A 23,016-nucleotide genomic window follows, 5' to 3' on the forward strand; every position below is an offset into this window, starting at 1 on the left:
CAAAGAGGCACAGGTAGTTCTTCTATAACATGACAGTTGCATTCTTGTGGAGAAAGTGAGGACTGCAGATGCTGGAAATCAGAGCTGAAAATGTGTTGCTGGAAAAGCGCAGCAGGTCAGGCAGCATCCAGGGAACAGGAGAATCGACGTTTCGGGCATAAGCCCTTCTTCAGGAATGAGGAAAGTTTGTCCAGCAGGCTAAGATAAAAGGTAGGGAGGAGGGACTTGGGGGAGGGGCGTCGGAAATGTGATAGGTGGAAAGAGGTCAAGGTGAGGGTGATAGGTCAGACTGGGGTGGGGGCGGAGAGGTCAGGAAGAAGATTGCAGGTTAGGAAGGCGGTGCTGAATTCAATGGATTTGACTGAGACAAGGTGGGGGGAGGGGAAATGAGGAAACTGGTGAAATCCGAGTTCATCCCTTGTGGTTGGAGGGTTCCTAGGCGGAAGATGAGGTGCTCTTCCTCCAACTGTCGTGTTGTTGTGGTCTGGCGATGGAGGAGTCCAAAGGCCTGCATATCCTTGGTGGACTGGGAGGGGGAGTTGAAGTGTTGAGCCACAGGGTGGTTGGGTTGGTTGGTCCGGGTGTCCCAGAGGTGTCCCACCAACCCAACCTCCACTCCCGGCACCTTCCCCTGCAACCGCAGGAGGTGCAAGACTTGCGCCCACACCTCCCCCCTCACCTCCCTCCAAGGCCCCAAAGGAAACTTCCATATCCACCACAGATTCACCTGCACCTCCACACACATCATCTATTGCATCCTCTGCACCCAATGTGGCCTCCTCTATATTGGGGAGACAGGCCGGCTACTTGCGGAGCGTTTCAGAGAACACCTCTGGGACACCCAGACCAACCAACCCAACCACCCTGTGGTTCAACACTTCAACTCCCCCTCCCACTCCACCAAGGATATGCAGGTCTTTGGACTCCTCCATCACCAGACCACAACAACACGACGGTTGGAGGAAGAGCGCCTCATCTTCCGCCTAGGAACCCTCCAACCACAAGGGATGAACTCGGATTTCACCAGTTTCCTCATTTCCCCTCCCCCCACCTTGTCTCAGTCAAATCCATTGAATTCCGCACCGCCTTCCTAACCTGCAATCTTCTTCCTGACCTCTCCGCCCCCACCCCAGTCTGACCTATCACCCTCACCTTGACCTCTTTCCACCTATCACATTTCCGACGCCCCTCCCCCAAGTCCCTCCTCCCTACCTTTTATCTTAGCCTGCTGGACAAACTTTCCTCATTCCTGAAGAAGGGCTTATGCCCGAAATGTCGATTCTCCTGTTCCCTGGATGCTGCCTGACCTGCTGCGCTTTTCCAGCAACACATTTTCAGCAGTTGTATTCTTGTGCAATCCCACAGAATAGAAACATGACACTTTTGAAACAGCGTTTAAAGTATTGGTGATGTAATCGCATTTCAACCAACACGTTTTAAAAGTTTGTGATTTAGAAAGTGTTCCTAATTCATCAATCGCATTACAGCGAATTCACATTAATGAAATGCATGTTATAGCAGGACGACCTGTACTCCACATTTTAGCTTGATCTTGTCTTATCGTATTGAGATCCAATTCAGATCCTTTATTTTCCATTGATCATTGTCTTCATCCATAATTACTTCAAATTTTACTGAATTATGGTTGCTATCATCAAAACGTTTCTCCACTGAGCTGTCTACCACTTGCCTGGCATCCTTACCTACAATGAGGGCCAGCACCACTACGCTCTTGAGATTTTCCACGTGCTGGCTTAAAAAAATTCTCGAGGACACATTAAGAATTCCACTCCCTCTAGCCTTTCACACTTGGTCCATCTCAGTTAATACTGGGCAAGCCGAAATCTCCTCCTATTCTTACATTATTATTTTTATACTTATGAGATTTGCTTCCATGTCTGTCATTCTATCTCTCTCCAATTGTTTAGGGATTTATAACACATCCTCAAACTGCTTCTTTTTGCTTTTACATTCCACTCATATGGCCTCATTTGAGAAACCTCCTGAGATTTCATCCCTCCTTTGTGTAATAATCGACTCCTTAAACTTGCCAATCACCTGTCCAAATGACCTTTTCCTCACTGCGGACCCTGGGTGCTCTGGTTTCCTATCATTTTCCAGAATGGACCTCCACTTGTGAAAAAGACTCTTGCCACCATGCCTCTTATGATCTTATACACCACTATAAGGTCCTCCCTCAGTCTCCTACGCTCTAAAGAAAAATATCCTGGGTTGTCAAACCTCTCTCTACAACTCAGACCTCTGAGCCCTGGCAATATCCTTGTAAATTTCTTCTGCATTCTTTCCAGTTTAATAACATCCTTCCTATAACAAGGTGATCAAAACTGAACACAACACTCAAAGTGCGGTCTCACCAACATCCTTTATAACTTCAATGTAACTTCCCAATTTCTATACTCAATGCCCTGACTGAGGAAGGCAAGTGTGCCAAAAGCTTTCTTCACTGTTGTGATACCCGTGACTCCACTTTCAGACAACTATGAACGTGAACTCCAAGGTCCCTCTGTTCTACTACACTTCTGAAGGCCCTGCCATTCACCATGAAACTCCTACCTTGATCTGACTTTCCAAAATGCAAGACCTCACACTACTCTATATTAAAGTCCATATGCCATTTCTCAGCACATTTCCCTAGTTGATCAACGTCCTGTTGCAATTTCTGATAACCTTCTTCACTGTCCACGATACTGCCTACTTTCGTGTAATCAGCAAACTTAATCATGCCTTGTACATTCTTATCCAAATCATGGATATAGATAACAAACAGCAATAAAACTGACCCCTGAGGCACTCCACTAGACACAGGCCTCCAGTCCAACAACCATCCTTCCGCTATTACCCTCTGCTTCCTACCATCAAGCCAATTTTGCATCTAATTTGCCAGCTCGCCCTGGATTCCATGCAGTCTAACCTTCTAGAGTAGCTTACCTTGTGGAACCTTATCAGAGGCCTTACTGAAATTCATAAAGACTATATCTACCGCCCTATCCTCGTCAACCTTCCTGGTCACTTCATCAAAGAATTCTAACAAATTTGAGAGGCATGATCTCCCATTCACAAACCCATGCTGACTACTCCTAATCAAACCTTGCCTTTCCGAATGTATGTATATCTTATCCCTCAGAACTTTCTCAACTAACTTACCCACTATAGATGTTAAACTTACTAGTCTATAGTTCCCAGGTTTTTTTTTGCAGCCCTTTTTGAATAATAATACAACATTCTCTACCCACCCATACTTCCAGGACCTCACTTGTGGCTAATGATGATGCAAAAATATCAGCCAGGGCCGTTGCAATTTCTTCTCTAGCCTCTTGCTCTGTCCTTGGATGTATCTGGTCTGGACCAGGAGATTTAGCCACCTACATATATTTTAAAACATCCAGCACCTCCTTTGCTGTTATATGGATATCACCACTAACTTTCGCAAGTTCCCAAATCTTCACATCCTCCTCCATGGGAAACACAGAGGAGAAATGTTCATTGAGGACCTCGCCCATCTTCTGCAGTTCTACACATACATGTCCACTTTGGTCCCTGAGAGGCCCTATTCTCTCTCTAGTTATTCTTTTTCCTTTAATGTACTCAAAGTACCTCTTTGGATTCACCCTAATCTTCTCAGCCAAGGCCATCTTGTGCCCCCTTTTCACCTCCTGATTTCCTTCTTCAGTAAACTCCTGTATTCGTAGTATACCTCCAGGGATTCCCTTGATCCCAGCTGCCTAAACCTGAGCCATGCTTCCTCCCTTTTTCTGTTCAAAGCCGCAATATCTCTTGTCATCCAGGGTTCCCTATTTGTGCCAACCTTGCCCTTCGCCCTCACAGGAACATATAAACCTTAAGCTCTGGCTATTTCACTTTTAAAGGCCTCCCACATGCCAGAGGTCCCTTTACCTATAAATACACTACTCCAATCAACCCCTGCAAGCTTCAGTCTAATTGCATCAAAATTCGCCTTGCCCCGATTTAGAACTTAAACCAGTGGACCAGTTTTGTCCCTCTCCATTAGTATTTTAAAATTAATAGAACTATGGTCATTGGTCCCAAAGTGTGTACCCACTGTCACCTCCGTCACCTGTCTTGTCCTAATTCCCAAGAGTAGGTCGAGTTTTGCCTCTTCCCGATAGGACCCTCTTCATACTGTCTGAGGAAACCTTCCCAAACACAGTTAACAAATTCCACCCCATCTAAACCCTTAATGCTCTGGCAATCCCAGTTTATGTTAGGAAAATTAAAATTCTATAGTGATAATCTATTTGCTCCTGAAAGTCTCCCGAGTCTCAATGAGTTTTGTTCCCTTTGACTATTTTAAAGCCTATAGTACAACCCCAATAATGTCACCATTCCCTTATTTCATAGTTCCACCCACAAAGCCTCACTGAATGATCCTTCAGTTATTTCACCTCTGATTACTGCTGTGATATTCGCCGTAATCACAAATGCAACTCCCTCTCCCCTCCTTCCACTTCAAAACTTTCAACCCTAGCAACTGACAACATCTCTTCCTTCTCACAGTCTGAGACAAAATGAGTCTGTTCACAATCTTGGCTTCATATTTGACTTCAAGCTAAGTTTTGGATCACATTTTTACTATTTCATGGGATGTTGCCTGTCCCTGATTGCCCTTGAACTGAGTGGCTTGCTTCATAAATCAAAAGGCAGTTAAGGAGCTGTGGGCCTGGAGTCATAAAGGTGCATTTATGAATAGATGGGTTCACCATTTATGGGTGTGCCATTACCGTCAAGGGCCCAAACTCTAAAACATCCACACACATACATAATATCCCTCTCAACCCTGCTTTACACCTTTGGCAATGTGATCTAACAGCATCTTATGAGGTTCGGCATCCCACTTCTGTGAAGTGCTTCAGGATGTTTGATTTGTTAAAGGTGTTATACAAATGTAAGTTGTGGATTGTAACTTCTGAAAACTGATCTTGTTTTTCCAATTATCATTTAGGTAGCCACAGTTACTTTTTTTATGATCACTGAATGTCTTAAAGCAAAGAAATACTTTTGACAGACATTCCCCACTGTAATGGAGTAAATGTTGCAGACGATTTGTATAAATGAAGCTCTCACAAGCAGCAATGTGCAATGACTAGGCAATCTGTTTGTGTGCTCTCAATTGAAAGATAAATAATGGTGATGTCATCGGTGCTAATGCCTGTACGCCTCCATTTTGTATCCAATGGAGGAAGCAGATGGGGCATGACAGACTGCAGAAATATTAAATAAATGTCAAGCATGGAGATAGACAAAGGTTTGCATAATAAATGTGTTCATAAAAGTAATACATGGCACAAAAGAAAAATAAACAGCTAATTTAATCATTTCTTGAAATACATTTTTTGCTTCATTTGAAATCTTGGACAAAATATTTTTGCAAAAAATGTTGATTGATTTGATTTGACTTAATTTATTCATGAACAATGCTTGACAGTTAAATGTTTACATTTACTCTTATTGTAAAATGTTGGCAGACTTTAGAATGGTTTTTCCAATTATAAACAATGGCTTCAGCAATTTCAGCTACAAATTATTAACACAAATTATGCAATCAGAGATATTTGTGGGTAGCAAGTGTATGAATGCAATCATGTTTACACATCATATAGCCAATGGACAGACTGATTTTTTGTCACAGCTGTCTGAAATATTGCCAATTTGTCGACGTACAAGCTTACAAAAACACACAAAAAATAAAACATGGAAAAATAGCAAATCCTTTGGATTACATTATTGAATTCTGGTTTGTGTAATTCTGGTTGTATGACCTTAAAGTACCATCACACTGGTCAAACATTAACCTGTGATTGTTGCAAAAGTACAAAATGAATAAAATAGGTATTGATTTAGCTGACCAAGCAGTTCCATTTCCTTCAATGGGATAAGCTATCTCCAATTAGATTCACCATCAGATTGTCAGAATCTAACCAGTTTCCAACAAAAGCAAATGTAAAACAGAATTTGTGGAGTGTTCCTTTTTCTTGGAAATATGAATAATCACATTTAGTCCAGAGTATTTCATCTCAAACAAATGCCTTTCCGAATTACAATCTTTCACCATGTTGCTAATGAAATAAACTAATAAATATTGTTTTGTGAAACCTGAAGTTAAAATCATAGTTGGACAGATTCTAATATTAATATTCAATTAAAAATTTGAGTATCTAGCTATAATTACAAAGTTGCAGTATATTAAGAATAAATGAAAAACAGTCTCTCCATTGCCACATTAAGTTGACTGCTCGAACAAATAGCACAGAACTTACTTAACTAAACATTAGCATGTTTTAAACTTACAAGTCAAGACGATAATACTATAGCCTCACAGGATATTCAGGCAATGATTGATCAACACAGCTTTTGTTAAAGAAGAAAGCTGTTTGCCATAATAAATCATGCATAATCTAAGGTTAGCAGAGTTCAACCTCTTCACTTCAGTCAATGATTAACCGCAGATATTCACTGCTCTGGAAAATTAGTATTCAGAAGAGTTGTACTTTCACCACAGGAAACTATCACAAATGTGCAAATGTACAATGCAATTCTGACACCATCAGTGGGTAATTGGTATTTAAATTGTTAACACTTCCAAGCTGAACAAATCAACCAACAAACTCTGTTTCCATCTTTAGCCATATATCACACACTGAAAATTAACACTTTAACCAACATTTTGATAGTGCCTCAGATATTTAGGTTCACTGACATCAAGCACGTATCACAATATTACAGTTTCTGGGTCAAGGGCTCAAAGCTGTAAACAGTTGTAACCTTCTCACCAGCATTCTGCATTTCATAAGAAACAGTTGACTGCCCCAGCCAACATAATAACTGTATTGAAGATATCAGCATCAAACAAAAAACATTACTTTTGCTGGTGGCTCGCAAAAGAGCCTATCAGAATCAATCAATTCAAGGCTGTTAAAAGAAGTTTTACTGGTGTAATCCAATTGGTTAGCAGGACCAACGTGTCTGTCAAAACGAGACATTTACTTGGATTTCCTATTGGTTGTATAAAAGTTCAAAGCAGATCAATTTTAAAATAAGCTGATAGTTTCCATGAGCGACGGTTATCGTGTGTTGGACTGAAAGTAGCTATCCATTAAATTTAAAGTAATTATTACTATTGTCACAAAAATGACATCTGACTTTGTGGAAACATTCCTGTCTGATCCAAAGATGTGCAATTCAAGCCTCACTAAACTTGAGTTAAATTCTGATTCGACTGCAAGTCAAGCTTTTTTCATTCATCCATTCACGGGATAAAGGCATCGCTGGCAATGGCAAACCTTAAATGTCCAGAGGGCAGTTGAAGAGTCAACCACATTACTGTGGGTCTGAAGTCATGTGAAGACCAGACCAGATAAGGATTGCAGTTTCCTTCCCTAAAGGACTCGTGAGCCAAATGGGCTGTTCCTGACAATAGACAATGGATTCATGGTCATCATTAGACTCTTAATCCTAGATTTCTTTCTTTAATTGAATTCAAATTGCACCATCTGTCAGAGCGGGATTCAAACCCAGATCCTCAGGACATTGCCCGAGGTCCTTTGGTTAATAGTCTAGTGATAACACCAACCAGCCATCACTTCCCTAAGTCAAATATGGAATCCAATCTGGTCATCACACTTTGGGAAGAATGTGCAGGTCACTGAGTGTATGTTGAAGAGATTTATCAGAATGATTCCATGAATGGAGGATTTTCTCTGAAGTTACTTTGGAGAAGCTGGGATTTTCTCCTTGGTCAAAGTGCGAAAGATTAAATCATGTCTGTATAAGATGGGCAAGGAAAAACTGCTCCCATTCATTGATAGGGCAAAGACTGGTGAGGTGTCGGAAGACTGGCAGTTGGGTAACATGGTGCCACTATTTAAGAAAGGAGGTAAGGAAAATCCAGGGAACCATAGACAGGTGAAACCAAAAGAGAAAATGCTGGAAAATCTCAGCAGGTCTGGCAGCATCTGTAAGGAGAGAAAAGAGCTGACATTTCGAGTCTAACTGACCCTTTGAGAAAGTCAGCTCTTTTCTCTCCTTACAGATGCTGCCAGACCTGCTGAGATTTTCCAGCATTTTCTCTTTTGGTTTCAGATTCCAGCATCTGCAGTAATTTGCTTTTATCCATTGACAGATGAGCCTGATATTGGTGGTAGGTAAATTGCTGGGAGGGAATCGAGGAACAGGATTTAGAGTCATAGAGATGTACAGCACGGAAACAGACCCTTCGGTCCAACTCATCCATGCCGACCAGATATACTAACTCAATCTAGTCCCACCTGCCAGCACCTGGCTCATATACCTCCAAACCCTTCCTATTCATATACCCATCCAGATGCCTTTTAAATGTTGCAATTGGACTAGCTTCCAATACTTCCTCTGGCAGCTCATTCCATACACATACGACCTTCTGTGTGAAGAAGTTGCTCCCTCAGTCTCTTTTATATCTTTCCCCTCTCACCCTAAACCTATGCCCTCTAGTTCTGGACTCCCCCATTCCAGGGAAAAGACTTTGTCTATTCACCCTATCCATGCCCCTCATGATTTTATAAACCTCTATAAGGTCACCTCTCAGCTTCCGACGCTGCAGGAAAAACAGCCCTAATCTATTCAACCTCTCCCCATAGCGCAAATCCTCCAATCCTGACAACACCCTTGTAAATCTTTTCTGAACCCTTTCAAGTTTCACAACATCTTTCCAATAGGAAGGAGACCAGAATTGACGCAATATTCCAACAGTGGCCTAACCAATGTCCTGTACAGCTACATGACCTCCCAACTTCTGTACTCAATTCTCTGACCAATAAAGGAAAGCATACCAAATGCCTTCTTCACTATCCTATCTACCTGCGACTCAACTTTCAAGGAGCTATGAACCTGTACTCCAAGGTCACTTTGTTCAGCAACATTCCCTAGGACCTTATCATTAAGTGTATAAGCCCTCTAAGATTTGCTTTTCCAAAATGCAGCACCTTACATTTATCTAAATTAAATTCTATCTGCCACTCCTCAGCCCATTGGCCCATCTGATTAAGATCCCATTGTAATCTGAGGTAACCTTCTTCGCTGTCCACTGCACCTCCAATTTTGGTGTCATCTGCAAACTTACTAACTATACCTCTTACGCTCACATCCAAATCATTTGTATAAATGATGAAAAGTACCAATCCTTGTTGCACTCCACTGGTCACAGGCATCCAACCTGAAAAACAACCCTCCACCACCATCCTGTGTCTTCTACCTTTGAGCCAAATACATTTACATGTATTTGGAAAGGCAAGGACAAAGGCAAGGCAAGGAGATAGTCAACATGGTTTTGTGCATGGAAAATCATGTCTTACTAACTTGATTGTGTTTTTTGAAGAAGTAAAAAAAGAGGATTGATGAGGGCAAAGTGGTGGACATGATCTATATGAACTTCAGAAAGGCATCCAACAAGGTTCCTCATGGCTGACTGGTCAGATCACATGGAATAGAGGGAGAACTAGTCATTTGGAGACAGAACTGGTTCGAAGGTAGTAAACAGAGGGTGGTGGTGATGCTTTTCAGACTGGAGGCCTGCGAGCCATGAGAGTGCTGAGTCCACTGCTTTTCATCATTTATATAAATGATTTGGGTGTGAACACTGCAGGTACAGTTAATAAGTTTGCAGATGACACCAAAATTGGTGGTGTAGTGGACAGTGAATCAATCATGGAGAATGGAGGATCAGCTCTAAAATTTAATTTCTTCTTGTGGAGCAATTATTTGCAATGAACGCTGGCATTGGCTTTGAAGAGTTCTTTTCTTGTTGCCATATGGAATTGACACTGCTGTGAAATATCCAGAAAGGAGAAATTATATATTTCCAAATCAGGATGGTGAGTAGCTTGGAGGGGAACTTGCAGGTGATGATGTTCCCATATATCCGCTGTCCTTGTCCTTTTATATGGAACAAAGAAAATTACAGCACAGGAACAGGCCCTTCAGCCCTCTAAGCCTGTGCCGATCCAGATGTTCTCTTTAATCCTGTCGCCTATTTTCTAAGGATCTGTATCCCTCTGCTCCCTGCCCATTCATGTATCTGTCAAAATACATTTTAAATGACACATTCGTGCCTGCCTCTACCACCTCTGCGTTCCAGACACCCACTACCCTCTACGTAAAGAACTTTCTACTGTTCTATCCCTTTAACGTTTCCCTCTCACCTTGAACTTGTGACTCCTAATAATTGAGTCTCACACTCTGAGAAAAAGCTTCTTGCTATTCACCCTGTCTATACCTCTCATGATTTTGTAGACCTCAACCTCCAATGAAAATAATCCTAATCTACTCAACCCCTCTTCATAGCTGGTGCCCTCCATACCAGGCAACATCCTGATGAACCTCCCCTGCACCCTATCCAAAGCATCCACATCCTTTGGACAATGTGGCAATCAGAACTGTATGCAGTATTCTAAATTTGGCTGAACACAGTACAACTGTAACATGACCTGCCAACTCCGCCTAATGAAGAAAAGTATGTTGTACGTCTTCTTGACCACTCCATCGACCTGCGTTGCCACCTTCAGGGTATAATGGACCTGAACACCCAAATCTCTCTGTGCATCAGTTTTCTCCAGGGCTTTTCGATTTACTGAATAGTTTGTTCTATATGAAGTGATCTTGGACCTTTGGTGAATTTCTGCAGTGTATCATGTAGGCAGTACGTACCAATGCTGGATTAACTGAATGGTTATAGATGTGGTGCCAATCAAGTGGATGGTGCCAAATTTTTTGAATGGTAGAGCTACTCCATCCAAGCAAAGGGGTAGTACTCCATCACACTCCTAAGCATTACAGATTGTGAGTAAACTCCAGGGAGTCAGGAGGAGAGTTACTCACTATAGCATTCCTCACCTCTGTCCTACTCTTGTAACTGCTATACTTATATGGCTAATACAGTCAATTTCTGGTCAATGCTAACACCAAGATGTTGATCATGGTAATGTCACTGAATGTTCAGGTGAGGTGGTTAGATTGGAGATAGTCATTGGCTGACATTTGTGTGGTGCAAATATTTCTTGTCACTTTTCAGCCCAATTCTGGATGTCTTTGGACATCTTCGGTATCTAAGGAATCGCAAATGGCAAACATTTATCAGCAAATATTGGCAAACATACTCACTTCTGACCCATTGATGCAGGGCAGGTCATTGATGAATTAGCCCAAGGAAGTCCGGCCTAGGCCCACTACCCTGAGGAACTCCTGCAGTGATGTTCTGGAGCTGACGTGACGGATTTCCAGGTATGTTTCAGCTATGACTCCAACCATCGCAGAGTTTTCTTCTTGATTCCCATTCACTGCAGTTATGCTAGGGCTCCTTGATGAAACACCCCATCTATCACTTGCTGCTTATATTGTTTGACACATGTATCATCCTGATTTATAACCTCACCAGGTTTACAATTTATTTTTAGGTATGCCTGATGCTGGTCCTGACATGCCCTCTTGCTCTTTTCACTGTAGCAGGGTTGATCCTCTGGCTTGATACTCTTGTTGTAATGGAAATATGTCAGGCCTAGAGGTTGCAGATTGTATGGAGTAGAAGTCTGCTGCTGCTGATGGCCCACATCAATTCATGGGTACTGAGTCTTGAGTTGTTAGATCTGTTTCAATCCCATTTAGCACAGTGATGGTGTTACACAACACAATGTAAGATGGCATCAATGTGAACATAACAACAAAAAAACTTGAAGGAGTAGGCAATTCAGGACCTTACGCCTGTTCTGCCATTTGATACGATCATAGCTCAATTCTGCTTTCCTGAGGCTCCCCATAACACTTCAACCCAATACCGATTCAAAATCTGTCTATCTCAACCTTAAATTTACTCAAAGTCCCAGCATCCACTGCACTTTGAGGTAGTGAGTTTTGCAGTTTCACAACCCTTGAGAGAAGTAATTTCTCCTCAATTGTTTTAAATCTGCTAACTCCTTCATCTAAAACTATGATCTCTCGTCCTAAATAGCCCCACACAAGGAAACATGCTTTCTATGTTAACTCTGTCAATCTCATTTAGCATATTATATACCCCAACTTGATCTCCTGTCATTCTTCGAGGAGAAAGTGAGGTCTGCAGATGCTGGAGATCAAAGTTGAAACTTTATTGCTGGAACAGCACAGCAGGTCAGGCAGCATCCAGGGAACAGGAGATTCGACGTTTCGGGCACAGGCCCTGAAGAAGGGCCTGTGCCCGAAACGTCGAATCTCCTGTTCCCTGGATGCTGCCTGACCTGCTGTGCTGTTCCAGCAATAAAGTTTCAACTCCTGTCATTCTTCTAAACTCTAGACAGTATGTGCCTAAACTGCACAATCTCAATTCATAAGACAAGCCCCTCATTTCTGGGATGAATTTAGTGAACCTCCTCTGAACTGCTTCCAATGCAATTACATTCCTCCTCAAGGAGACCAAAATTGTACGCAATACTCTAGATGTCTTGTATAGTTGCAGCAACATTTGCCTACTTATGTACAGTTACTTTAGCAATAAATGCCAAAATTCCATTTGCCTTCCTTAATCCCTCTGAACCTTCATACTAATTTTCTATCATTCATGCACAAGGATGTTCATATCCCTCTGAAGTTTACCTCCATTCAAATAAGTTGCCTTTCCATTCCTCACACATATCCGCATTAAACTTCACCTTCCAATTTCTAGCCCATTCACCTAACCTACCCACATCCATTTGTAACTTTCAACTGCTTCATTACAATTTACTTCCCCACCTAGTTCAGTGTCATCTACAAATTTGGCTATAGTATATTCTGTCCCTGCATCCATAGAAATTGTACATATTTAGAGCCTCAGGACTGAACCCTCTGGCACCCAACTAGTTATATTTTACCAATCAGCAAAGACCCATTTATAGTGACTCTCTACCTTCTGTTGATTAGTCGGTCCTTTACCCAAGTTCATAAGTTATCCTTAACCCAATGTGATCTTACTTTTTGTCTTAACCTTTCGTGTGGCATCTTATCAAATGCCTTCTGGAAGTCTAGACAGACAACACCTGCAGGATCCTCACTATCTACCACTACTTCTTAAATCTTTGAAGTATTCTAGCAAGTTAGTCAAACATCACTTACCCTTCATAAAGCCATGCTGACTCTAATGAACTGTATTTTGACTATCCTATTATTATTGTCTAAATAATAGATTCCAACAATTTCCCAAGGACACACGTTAAACTAATTGTTCTATAGTTTATTTTTTGCTGCCTTCCTCCCTATCTGAAAAAGGATGTTATATTAGCATTGTTCAACTTGAACCTTTCCCATGTCCAGCGAATTGTAAACTATCATAACTGATGGATCCACTACTTCTGTTGCCATTTCCTTTAAGACCAGAGGATGTAGGCCATTGGTCCTGGGGACTTGTCTGCCTTCAATCTCAATAGTTCTTTCAATACTTTTTCCATTGCGATGATAATTGTTCTAAGTTCCTCTTTTTTTATAACCTCTACATTACCTGTTATGGTTCAGATAGTACTGGTGACCATGAAACAGAAGCAAAATATTGATTTTGTGATTCTATGTTGCCCACTATTAACTCTCCAGGTTCATCCTTCAAAGGACCAATGTTCACTTTAGCTACTCTCTTCACTTGTATACATTCATAGAAATTCTTTTTATGCGTGACAGTGTTTTAATTATGCAAATAAAACAATTTATTTCAAACTTGCAGAGTATATAAGTTTAAAAATGCTTAGCAAATCTTCTAGATCACAGCTCTAACTCGCGCATCAAGTCCAAGAATAAGAATTACTGACACAAATAATGTAGTGTTAATTAGTACAAATCTATCAGTATTCACTACCGTTAATTCAATGAAACTCACAGCAATTTTGAAAGTCTATTCACAAAGACATTTAAATATGAAGGTCCAGAAGTTGCAGTCAGTAGTTCCATGTTCCTCCAGAGGGTGTGTCACTGACGGTCCCCCAGGACACAAACTCTAAGCAATCAATGAACCGATGAAGATTATAATGTTAGTTGTCTCCTTTTGAAAAATGTTGAAGAAAACTGTTCCTTGTTGAATGGGTTAGGAGTTTTCACAAGACATGCTAAATTCATAATTACTTTGAAACACCCTCATTGTCCTTGAAAAACTATTTTCATATTTAGAGAAGTCAAATTTTGACACTGTTATAAAATTTAGCATTTTAAAACAAGTTTATAATACTTTATCCATAATGATCCAATCAATTATTGATTCACCATTTGACAATTCAAATTAGAACCGATAGAATTCATTGTTTCTAACGGCCTAATTTGCTGTCAGTAATAATACTTCTATGTGATTTGCCAGTTACCCTACTTGTTGTTATCACTGTTGCTTCAAACCTGAAAACCCCACTGATATGGCATTAGATTGAAAACGTCCAAAAGAAAGTGCATTTCATTGTGGTCTGTTCTTCATTATTGCAAATATCAATGGTATACTTCTTCTGCTTCAACCACAGTCTGCTGACCCCTACTTCTCTTATTTTCTGTTGCTCCTCCATTCCCAAAGAACAACTCTCTTCAGTCAAGTGTGAAACCCCCCCCAATTTCAGAGGCAAAACCAAAATGCTGAAAATCTGCTTCCATCAGAATTCCCTCTTGAAATGTCAGCACTTATGATTCCTGACTCATCAGTACCGTGCCAAGTGCAGCAGTGGCTCTCTGCTGGATTAGGGTGTGGGGCGCATATTGCAGCAACAAATGTGATTCTATGCTTCTCTCAAAAGGTAGTGAATCTGTGGAATTCTTTATCACAGCAGGTTATCGATGTTGGGTCATTATGTATATTCAGATAGATAGATTTGTGACCTGTGATGGAATTAAGGGATATAGGGAAAAGGCAGAAAACTGGAGTTGAGGGTTGTCACACCAGCTGTTATTTAACGAAATGGCTGCAGAGACTCGATGTGCTGAATCACCTACTTCTGTGCCTTCATATGGTCTTATGTTAATAATCTTGAGGCAGTGTCAGTCACATCAGTGTATTTCATGTGTTATTCAGAATGGAGACATGCATGCTAGCCTTCCGTTTCTGGGAGGGAGATGAATAAATATGAATGGGGTTTCTCTACTTTTTTGTACATTAGATTAAAAAAACCTCAGCAATACAAAAGCCATTGCTTTCATTCGTTATTGCCTGAACCATAGCTTTGTGTCCCATTTTATACTTGCATACAGACCTGGAGATTTGAGGCTTTCCTTGTTTGTAATTTTCAAGTGTCCGTGGTTTCTAAACAATTTAAGTCCACTGGATGTTACCTTGGACCACAAATAAGTTTTCAGTATTCTCATGTGTTTTTGTAAGACCTGACATTTGTACAGCTTTTACTCTGCTTAAAGAACTGTCAGCATTTGGCAAGAAAATGAAGACTAGGCTGAAATATCTGTTTTATCTAATTTTCTAGTCTTCCATATTGAAGGTTTTATTACCAAGTTCTTCTGTGATCTATGAACCAACAGTGGACAGCTTGTACTTTCACTGCTCAACTTTGACAGCTTTTTCCAACTTGATTGTCTTCATTTTCGAGGGTCCTTAGTTATGTCGCAAGAACAAGAGGGAGTATTTGTACTGTCCTGGTTAAAGAGGTCAACATCTGAAGGGAAATGTGGGGAATTACATAAATCAAATATTGTTATAATTTTACAACCTTACGTGATATTTCTCTGGCACTGCCCATCAGCAACCAGATGAAAATGTGATCGTACACAATATCTGACAATGTACCTTTGTCCAAAGTTAAACAGAAAACGTTCTAAGAAAATCAACAGAATTGATATGAGCCCTTTGTCTCCGTACTCAGAACCTTAAAGCTCATCATCTTTGCAACTGAGATTGAAATTATGAATCAAGATTACACAGAAAGTTCAATTAAATATCAACTGAAATAAAAACTCAAAATGCTGGAGTCTTACAGCATATCTGTGCAGACAAAAATAGCATTAGCAGTGATCTTTCATCAGAATGAAATTAGAATAATTTTGTGTCTGGTGGCATTGGTTCTTTCAAAAATTTGAATACCTCCATAAAAAAAGGCTCTACAATGTTAATTGTTCATCCAATATTGCAACTAAGAGGAGCTGATTTGAAATTATTATAATTTGTGAAATTAAAAATACAAAGGCTTGTTGAGGTCTAACATCAATATCTATGATATTTTGGACAGGTGGATGCTTCTTGAGGAAAGATTTGAAGGTCAGTCAGCAAAGTACTATACCAGAATATTCTTGTCGAGAGCTGACAAAGGCATGCATGAGGGCTGCAGCAGCGATACATAAGCTTGCCATGCCAGTGACACATCAGTGCATTGCATCAGGGCATTAATCCCTAATGAAAGGCGCCAATACCATTGAAGTTATACTGAAATTCTGAATGAGATCACCTCTCACTCTTCTAGACTCCAGTGAGTAGTGTGCAAATGTGTTTAGCCTTTGCTCATTCGACAATCCCTCCATATCTGGGATCATCCTAGTGAACCTTGTCTGAACTGCCTGCAATGAAATGCTATCTTTTCTTAAATAACGGGACCAGAATTTATCACAGTTCTCCAAATGTGGTCTCACCAGCACCTAGTACAGTTGCAGTAAGACTCCCTACTCCCTAGCCTGTGGCTCGTTGGTCGAGGGGTATGAGTCTTGCTTTGGGCTTTTCATGGTGTAGAGATGCAAGGGGTCCAGGTTTCAAATCCCGGATGAGTACTTGTTTCCCATCTTCACTGGGGCAGCACAGTAGTTAGCACTGCTGTCTCACAGCACCAGGGACCTGGATTCGATTCCACCCTCAGGTGACTGTCTGTGTGGAGTTTGCACATTCTCCCCATGTGTGTATGGGTTTCCTCCAGGTGCTCCAGTTTCCTCCTACAGTCCAAAGATGTGCAGGTTAGCTGAATTGGTCATGCTAAATTGCCCACAGTGTTCCAGGTGGAGGTTAGGTGCATTAGTCAGGGGGAAATGTGGAGTAATGGGGGAATGGGTCTGGGTGGGTTGCTCTTCGGAGGGTCGGTGTGAACTTCCTGGGCCGAAGGGCCTGTTTCCACACCGTAGGGATTCTAATCTAATGCTTATTTCCAACCCTCTTGAAATAAGGACCAACTCTCCACTAGCCTTCCTGATTATCTGCTGCACTGTGCACTAGTTTTCTGTGTTTCATGCACAAGAGCCCTATGTACCTTTGTGTTGTCATTTTATAGTTTTTCTCTAATCTCCATACTTCCTTCGTACTTTGGTGTTTTATCTCAAATTTGGATTTGGAAGAAAATTCCCAAGATCAGTTTCATCCCAATGTTCAACTATTTCATGCATTAAAACAGAAATTAAGAATGGCATATGAAGCAGTTTATGCCAGTTAGTAAAATATAAAATGAATTTCGGCATTTTAATCATTTTAACTTTTTATTCCTCAGGGATATTTACTTAAAGATTGTAATCAAAGTTCCAAAGACGTTTCTTAAAATTAATTCAAAGGATTTGGACTTCATAGTTGAGCCAATATTTATTGACCAATCTTAACTGCCCTACGGAAGTAGCTATGAGCTATCTAATTCAACCACTGTAGTCCATTTGTGTGGAGTAATGCATAATCCTGTTCATGAGGCTGTTGCAAGATATCATCCCAGCAACAGAGAAAGAACAGCAATAAACCTCAATTCAAGATGGTGAGTGGCTTGGAGAGGAACTTGCAGATTGTGGTGTTCCAACATTTCTACTGCTTTTGTCCTTCTAGATGGTTAGGGTTCAGAGTTTGGAAGGTACTGTCAAAGGATCTTTGGTGAGCTTACACATGCACCTTTGCAGACAGTATATATTGTTATTCCTGTCCTTCAGAGGTGAATGAAGTGAATATTTATGGATGTGGGTTGTTTTGTCCTGGATGGTATTAAGTGTTGGAGCTGCACTTGTCCAAGCAACTGGGAGCATCCATTGCACTCCTGACTTGTGCTTTGTAGCTGGTGGACAGGTTTGAGGAGTCAACAGGTGAGTTACTTGCAACAAGGTTCCCAACCTCTGACCTGCTAATGTAGTCACAGTATTTATAAGGTTATCAATTCAATTTCTGGTTGTTGGTAACTCCCAGGATACTGGTACTGCAGTTTCAGCAATGTTAATACAACTGATTATCAAAGAAAGATGGTTATTGTCTGGCATGAATATTACTTTCCATTTGTCAGCCCAAAACAGGATATTGTCCAGATATTGCAGCACTTGGACATGGCTACTTCACTACCCAAAGAGCCGTGAATGATATTGAACATTATACAGTCGTCAGCAAACATTTCCAATCCTAATGTAATGATGGATGAAAGATCATTGACAGTGCAGCGGAAGATAACTGGGTCTAGGATACAACATTAACAGCTGAGATGACGAACCTCCAACAAATTGCCTATTTCCCACTGACTCCAGTTTTGTTAGGACTAATTGATGCCACATTCAGTCAAATGCGGCTGCAATGTCAAGGGCACACTTTCACACTCACACCTTCCCTCTAGAATTCAGTTTTTTGTCCATATTTCAGCCAAGGTTATGACCCTGGTGGAAACCAACCTGAGCACCGGTAAGCAAGTTTAATGTGAAGCACCTACTACTTGATACTGTCGATCATAATACCTTTGATCACTTGACTGATTAATGAGAGTTGACTGATGGTGTGCTAATTGGCTGGGTTGGATTTGTCCTGTTGTTTGTGTACGTGACATACCTGGGCAATTTTACACATGGGCAGGTAGATGTCAGGGTTGGAGCTGTATTGGAACACCTTGGACACGGGTGCAGCAAGTTCTGGAGCACAAGTCTTCAGTACTATTGTCAGAATGTTGTCAGTGTCCATAGCCTTTGCAGTATCCAGAACTTTTGGCTATTTCGCACTATCACATGGAGTGAATCAAATTGGCTGAAAACTGGTATTTGTGGCATGATAATATATAGCATATTATTTAAAAGTACATATTCATGCTATCCGAAGAAGGAAACCTTTAGAAAAGTCAAGTAGAGAAGGCAACATTGCTCCATCACTTTATCAGTCAATAAAGGAATTCATAAGAATGAAAACAGAGCCCTGAAAACTGAAAGGTAAGCCTGGAAATAAATAAAAAGCAGCCTTCGGGGGAAAAATGGGACCTCTGAAGCTATTAAATGCACTACCATATCGACTGAGCCACAAAAATCCAAAATGTTGCACTGTGATTCCAAGTTCATTGATCTCAGCTGATGTGTCAGTGGGAGCATTACCCTGTCCATCAACTTAGGAGAAAAAGAAAGAAGGACTCGCCAAGGTTTTGCTCCTGATGATCTCCTGTGACCTCTGATTCCAAGTGTAGGTGTGGACATTGGATAAGGTCATGACTGTTCCCAGTTGGGATGGCCATCATTGCTGAATGGATTGCTGACACCCTCTGCATAGGCCCATGTTTGAAGAACAGCAGTTTGGTTCAGTTACTAAACAGCACCCAGCGCCTTTAGCAGGAAACACTGAACAAACCTATGTTTTTGGAAGATAAAGCAAAATCGAGGAAGGAAGATAAAAACTAAAACTTCTATCTAAAATGTATCACAGATCAGATCCTAATGACTTTTCTCTAAATTCTCACCAGTGCACTAATGTTATTTCAAGGTTTCAAGGTGTCACAAAATATTCTCCACTCTTAGCAATGTTCTAACTTATAGTTAGCACTCTAAATTACATTATAGTATTTAATTAGCTTTGTTTAAAACCATGAAAACTGGATAATCAGAAAAAAAATTAATAATCAAACTCTGTATCCATTTCACAATGGGATACTTCATTGCCTAGTCATGTTTCATGTAGCAGTATCTAGAACTTGAAATCTGCACACAAATTTTACAGCAATTCTTTTGCCAGACCTTAATTGATGGTCTTCATTTACTGAGTCAAGTGTCAACCTTGCTTTAGTGAATGCAGTCAGGTTTTAATTCAAGCCCTACAGAAGAATTTCCAGCACATATTCTGAGACAATAGGAGAATTGCAGTCTTTCAGCTGACATGATAAACAAAAGCTTCCATGATATAATGTGTGGAACAGCAAGACTTCATCTAATGTCCAGGACGAAGTTTATTCGTTAATAAATTTTACTTTTGCTCACAGAATAATCCTGGAGTTAGTTTACAGGGAAAAAAAACTTTCCACATAATATGCAAAATACCATGCATGAGGGAACTTATTAATGAGCTTTTGTGAACTGAAAATGATGTCAGACTTGCTGGCTCGCACTATTGGAAACTAGAAATAAAAGGAAGTGGAAGAGAAATTAACAGTTGAAACAATTTCAGCTCAGCAAATAAAGAGATAGATTCAATTTACTGTACATTTAACAATTATACAGTCCTCAAACAGCTAACTTATATCTGAATTCAACCTGGGTAATTTTTAAAGAAAAAGTTAAATCAATCAAAAAAAGTTTTATATCAAAGATTTTAAGTGCTTAATTTGCATTTCGAAACTGGTATTACTTCACTTCTTGGAAAATGCAGAACTTAGAAAACAAAATAAAAATGGAGATTTCCTTTTTGGTGGCTTGGTCAGCATATTTGTCAGACAGCAAATCCAAATTATAAGGACAATCTTCAGAACAAGATTTAAGAAGCAAAGCCAGAAGATCAAATAACATAAACCTCTGTTTAAAATTGCCTTCAAGAATGGAGACACAGAAGGGGGAAAGGGAAAGAGAGAGAGAGAGCGAGGGAGGCAGACCGACATACACAGAGCAATATTGTCAAAAATATATTTACAGAAAATGAAGGTCAGAACAACCTGGACCAAATTATTCCAATAAAAATCGAAGAGCAATGACAGCTAGGATATCATTGAAAAGTTATTTGAAAGAAACAAAATAAATCGATATAATGTAAGAGAAATTGTGGGGTGGAGTAAATTTTATTTGTTCTACTCACCAAAGCGGGCCACTGAACCTGCTTACTTTTTGATCCCTGAGTCTGGTTGGGGTTCTTTCTCTCTGCCCAGACCAGCTGGTGTTCCACCAAAAAAATCTTAAAATCTTCATAAACTTTAACCCACTCACGTTTTTCCCATTCTAGATCATCAAATTCCACATACACCTAGGGAAAACACAATTAAAAATTAAGTACATTGCTAACACCAATTTACATATCTCTAAACTGCTGTGGTTGAGATGGTTGTTCAAAATCCTAATTGTCAACAGGAAAGCAAAAATCACAAACCTTATTGCACTGCAACAGAGATTTCTTTTGTTTCTGATCACAAAAAAAACTCACATTATCTTACTGTCATGACATAAAAAAATTTCCAAGAAGTTGAGTAAAATGGGAATCTTCCTAAGCTATTCCATTTACACTGAGTTAGTTTAACTGCAGTTCACTATGAAATTTTCTTTTGAAGTACCTATAAAATAATTTAAATATAAGTTATTTGTGGAAAGCCCATGCGCCCTTCTCACAATTTATTTTTAAAACTCTGCAATAACCAGCATATCTGCATTAAAATTAACTGTCCTTGATGCTGAATTCGGATGCCACAGGTACTGAGGGCCTGGTCTGTCTACTGTGCATTTATGTCTTTACTGGTCTGAAACTTCCAACTGATTGCTGACAATGACTGGCAAAATGCCAAATTCTTCTTAATTTAATAAAAATGAAAGCAGTTATCAGCAAAGGCAATTTTGGAACAGAGTAGTGCTAGAAAGCATTTTATTGTTTTTCAAGTGTGGCTGAGAACTACAAACATTTCTCATGTTTTTAAGGAATAACACTGGGTTAAAGAAATCAATCAAAACTTAGTATAGTTTCCCAAGCCAAAGAGAAAACCGTTGCTCTATTGAGATTAATTTTTAGCAAGAAACCAGGGTCAGTGAAAAAAATAAAGACTTCTCAACAAGGTTGGTGGAAGTTAAGTTTTTTTATTGCCAATAATTATAGTGGCAAGCTCATTTGGAAGCACAGAATTTGAAGACATGGAGGTCAGTGAAGCACTCATGCTGGGATAAAAGTGAATTCAATATTTTCCAGTGAAATGTAATAGTATGACAGCATTCACAGACCTGTTGCTTAAGTTTATGATTCTTTCTTTGTATGAAATCACACAAAAGCAACTCAGAAGTTTAGACAATACACTTGGTTTGCAGGCTTTTTAAGACTAGGTTGACTTCGGCATTATCTCCTACATTTCCTACAAAATGATATTTAAATATTCCTTTTCATGATTATATCAACTAGTCAGTGCTGTGCTTTCAGCAGAGTTAAGTTCAATTAAAATATAGATTTTCTAATACATTCTACTAAATATCGATTGAATTCTAAGGATTGTGGCTCATAAAAGAGAAGCATTTTCTGTTTATTTTGGGATGCTGTCCCTTACTTGGAGTAAATCTGATTACGAAAAGTTTTAGCCAGCTGCATGCCCAGGACAACATTTCATAGCAATACACACAACTGAATGAACAATCTGCATAATCAGAAAATTAAATGGAAAACGTTGATCTGAAATTGACTGATGCTGATTTAAAAGCCTTTGTTCAGAAACAAGTTAAATATTTCTTGATGGCATAATTTATTTATAATTTGCATGTGCAACTTTGTACAGTGCCAGAACAGATGCAAAGAATTTTTAAAAATTAGAAGTTATGAAATTTGAGACATTATCAAATCGCTAGAAATAAGATCTCTTGAAGTCTGTTGTTGTTCCTCAAATAAATAGTTGCAACACAAAAGACATCCCACAGTCTAAATCATTACACAGTTTTAGGTCTTCTAAAAAAACAGCCCCCAAATATAACCCATAACCAAACATTGCATTCCGAAAACATTGCAAAATATGTATAACAACATAGAAAATGTTTTCTAATTCAGGTTTAATTAATGATTCAGCATATTGCTGGATTGCTTACATTGCATAACGTAATTTATCAAAAGTAGAAACAAATTATTTCAGTTTATATACATTGGTTTAACAGAAGAGTATCTTTCCCATTTTTGGAAGG

At 39.8% G+C, this 23,016-nt stretch overlaps 1 protein-coding gene across 3 annotated transcripts in view; it reads right to left on the minus strand.

Annotated features, from left to right (window-relative positions):
- jmjd1cb (jumonji domain containing 1Cb) overlaps window positions 1-23,016 on the minus strand; it is a 393,296-nt gene that overhangs the window by 178,989 nt on the left and 191,291 nt on the right. For all 3 annotated transcript variants that reach the window (XM_087999115.1, XM_087999116.1, XM_087999114.1), the window contains exon 2: window positions 20,954-21,118. In XM_087999115.1, coding sequence (XP_087855241.1) covers window positions 20,954-21,118 — 165 coding nt within the window. The remainder of the gene's footprint in view (window positions 1-20,953; window positions 21,119-23,016) is intronic.

The sequence above is a fragment of the Chiloscyllium plagiosum genome, unplaced genomic scaffold (assembly GCF_037043375.1).
Source record: "Chiloscyllium plagiosum isolate Xiang-an unplaced genomic scaffold, Cpla_swu_hap1 HiC_scaffold_22, whole genome shotgun sequence".
In the NCBI taxonomy this organism is placed as follows: domain Eukaryota; kingdom Metazoa; phylum Chordata; class Chondrichthyes; order Orectolobiformes; family Hemiscylliidae; genus Chiloscyllium; species Chiloscyllium plagiosum.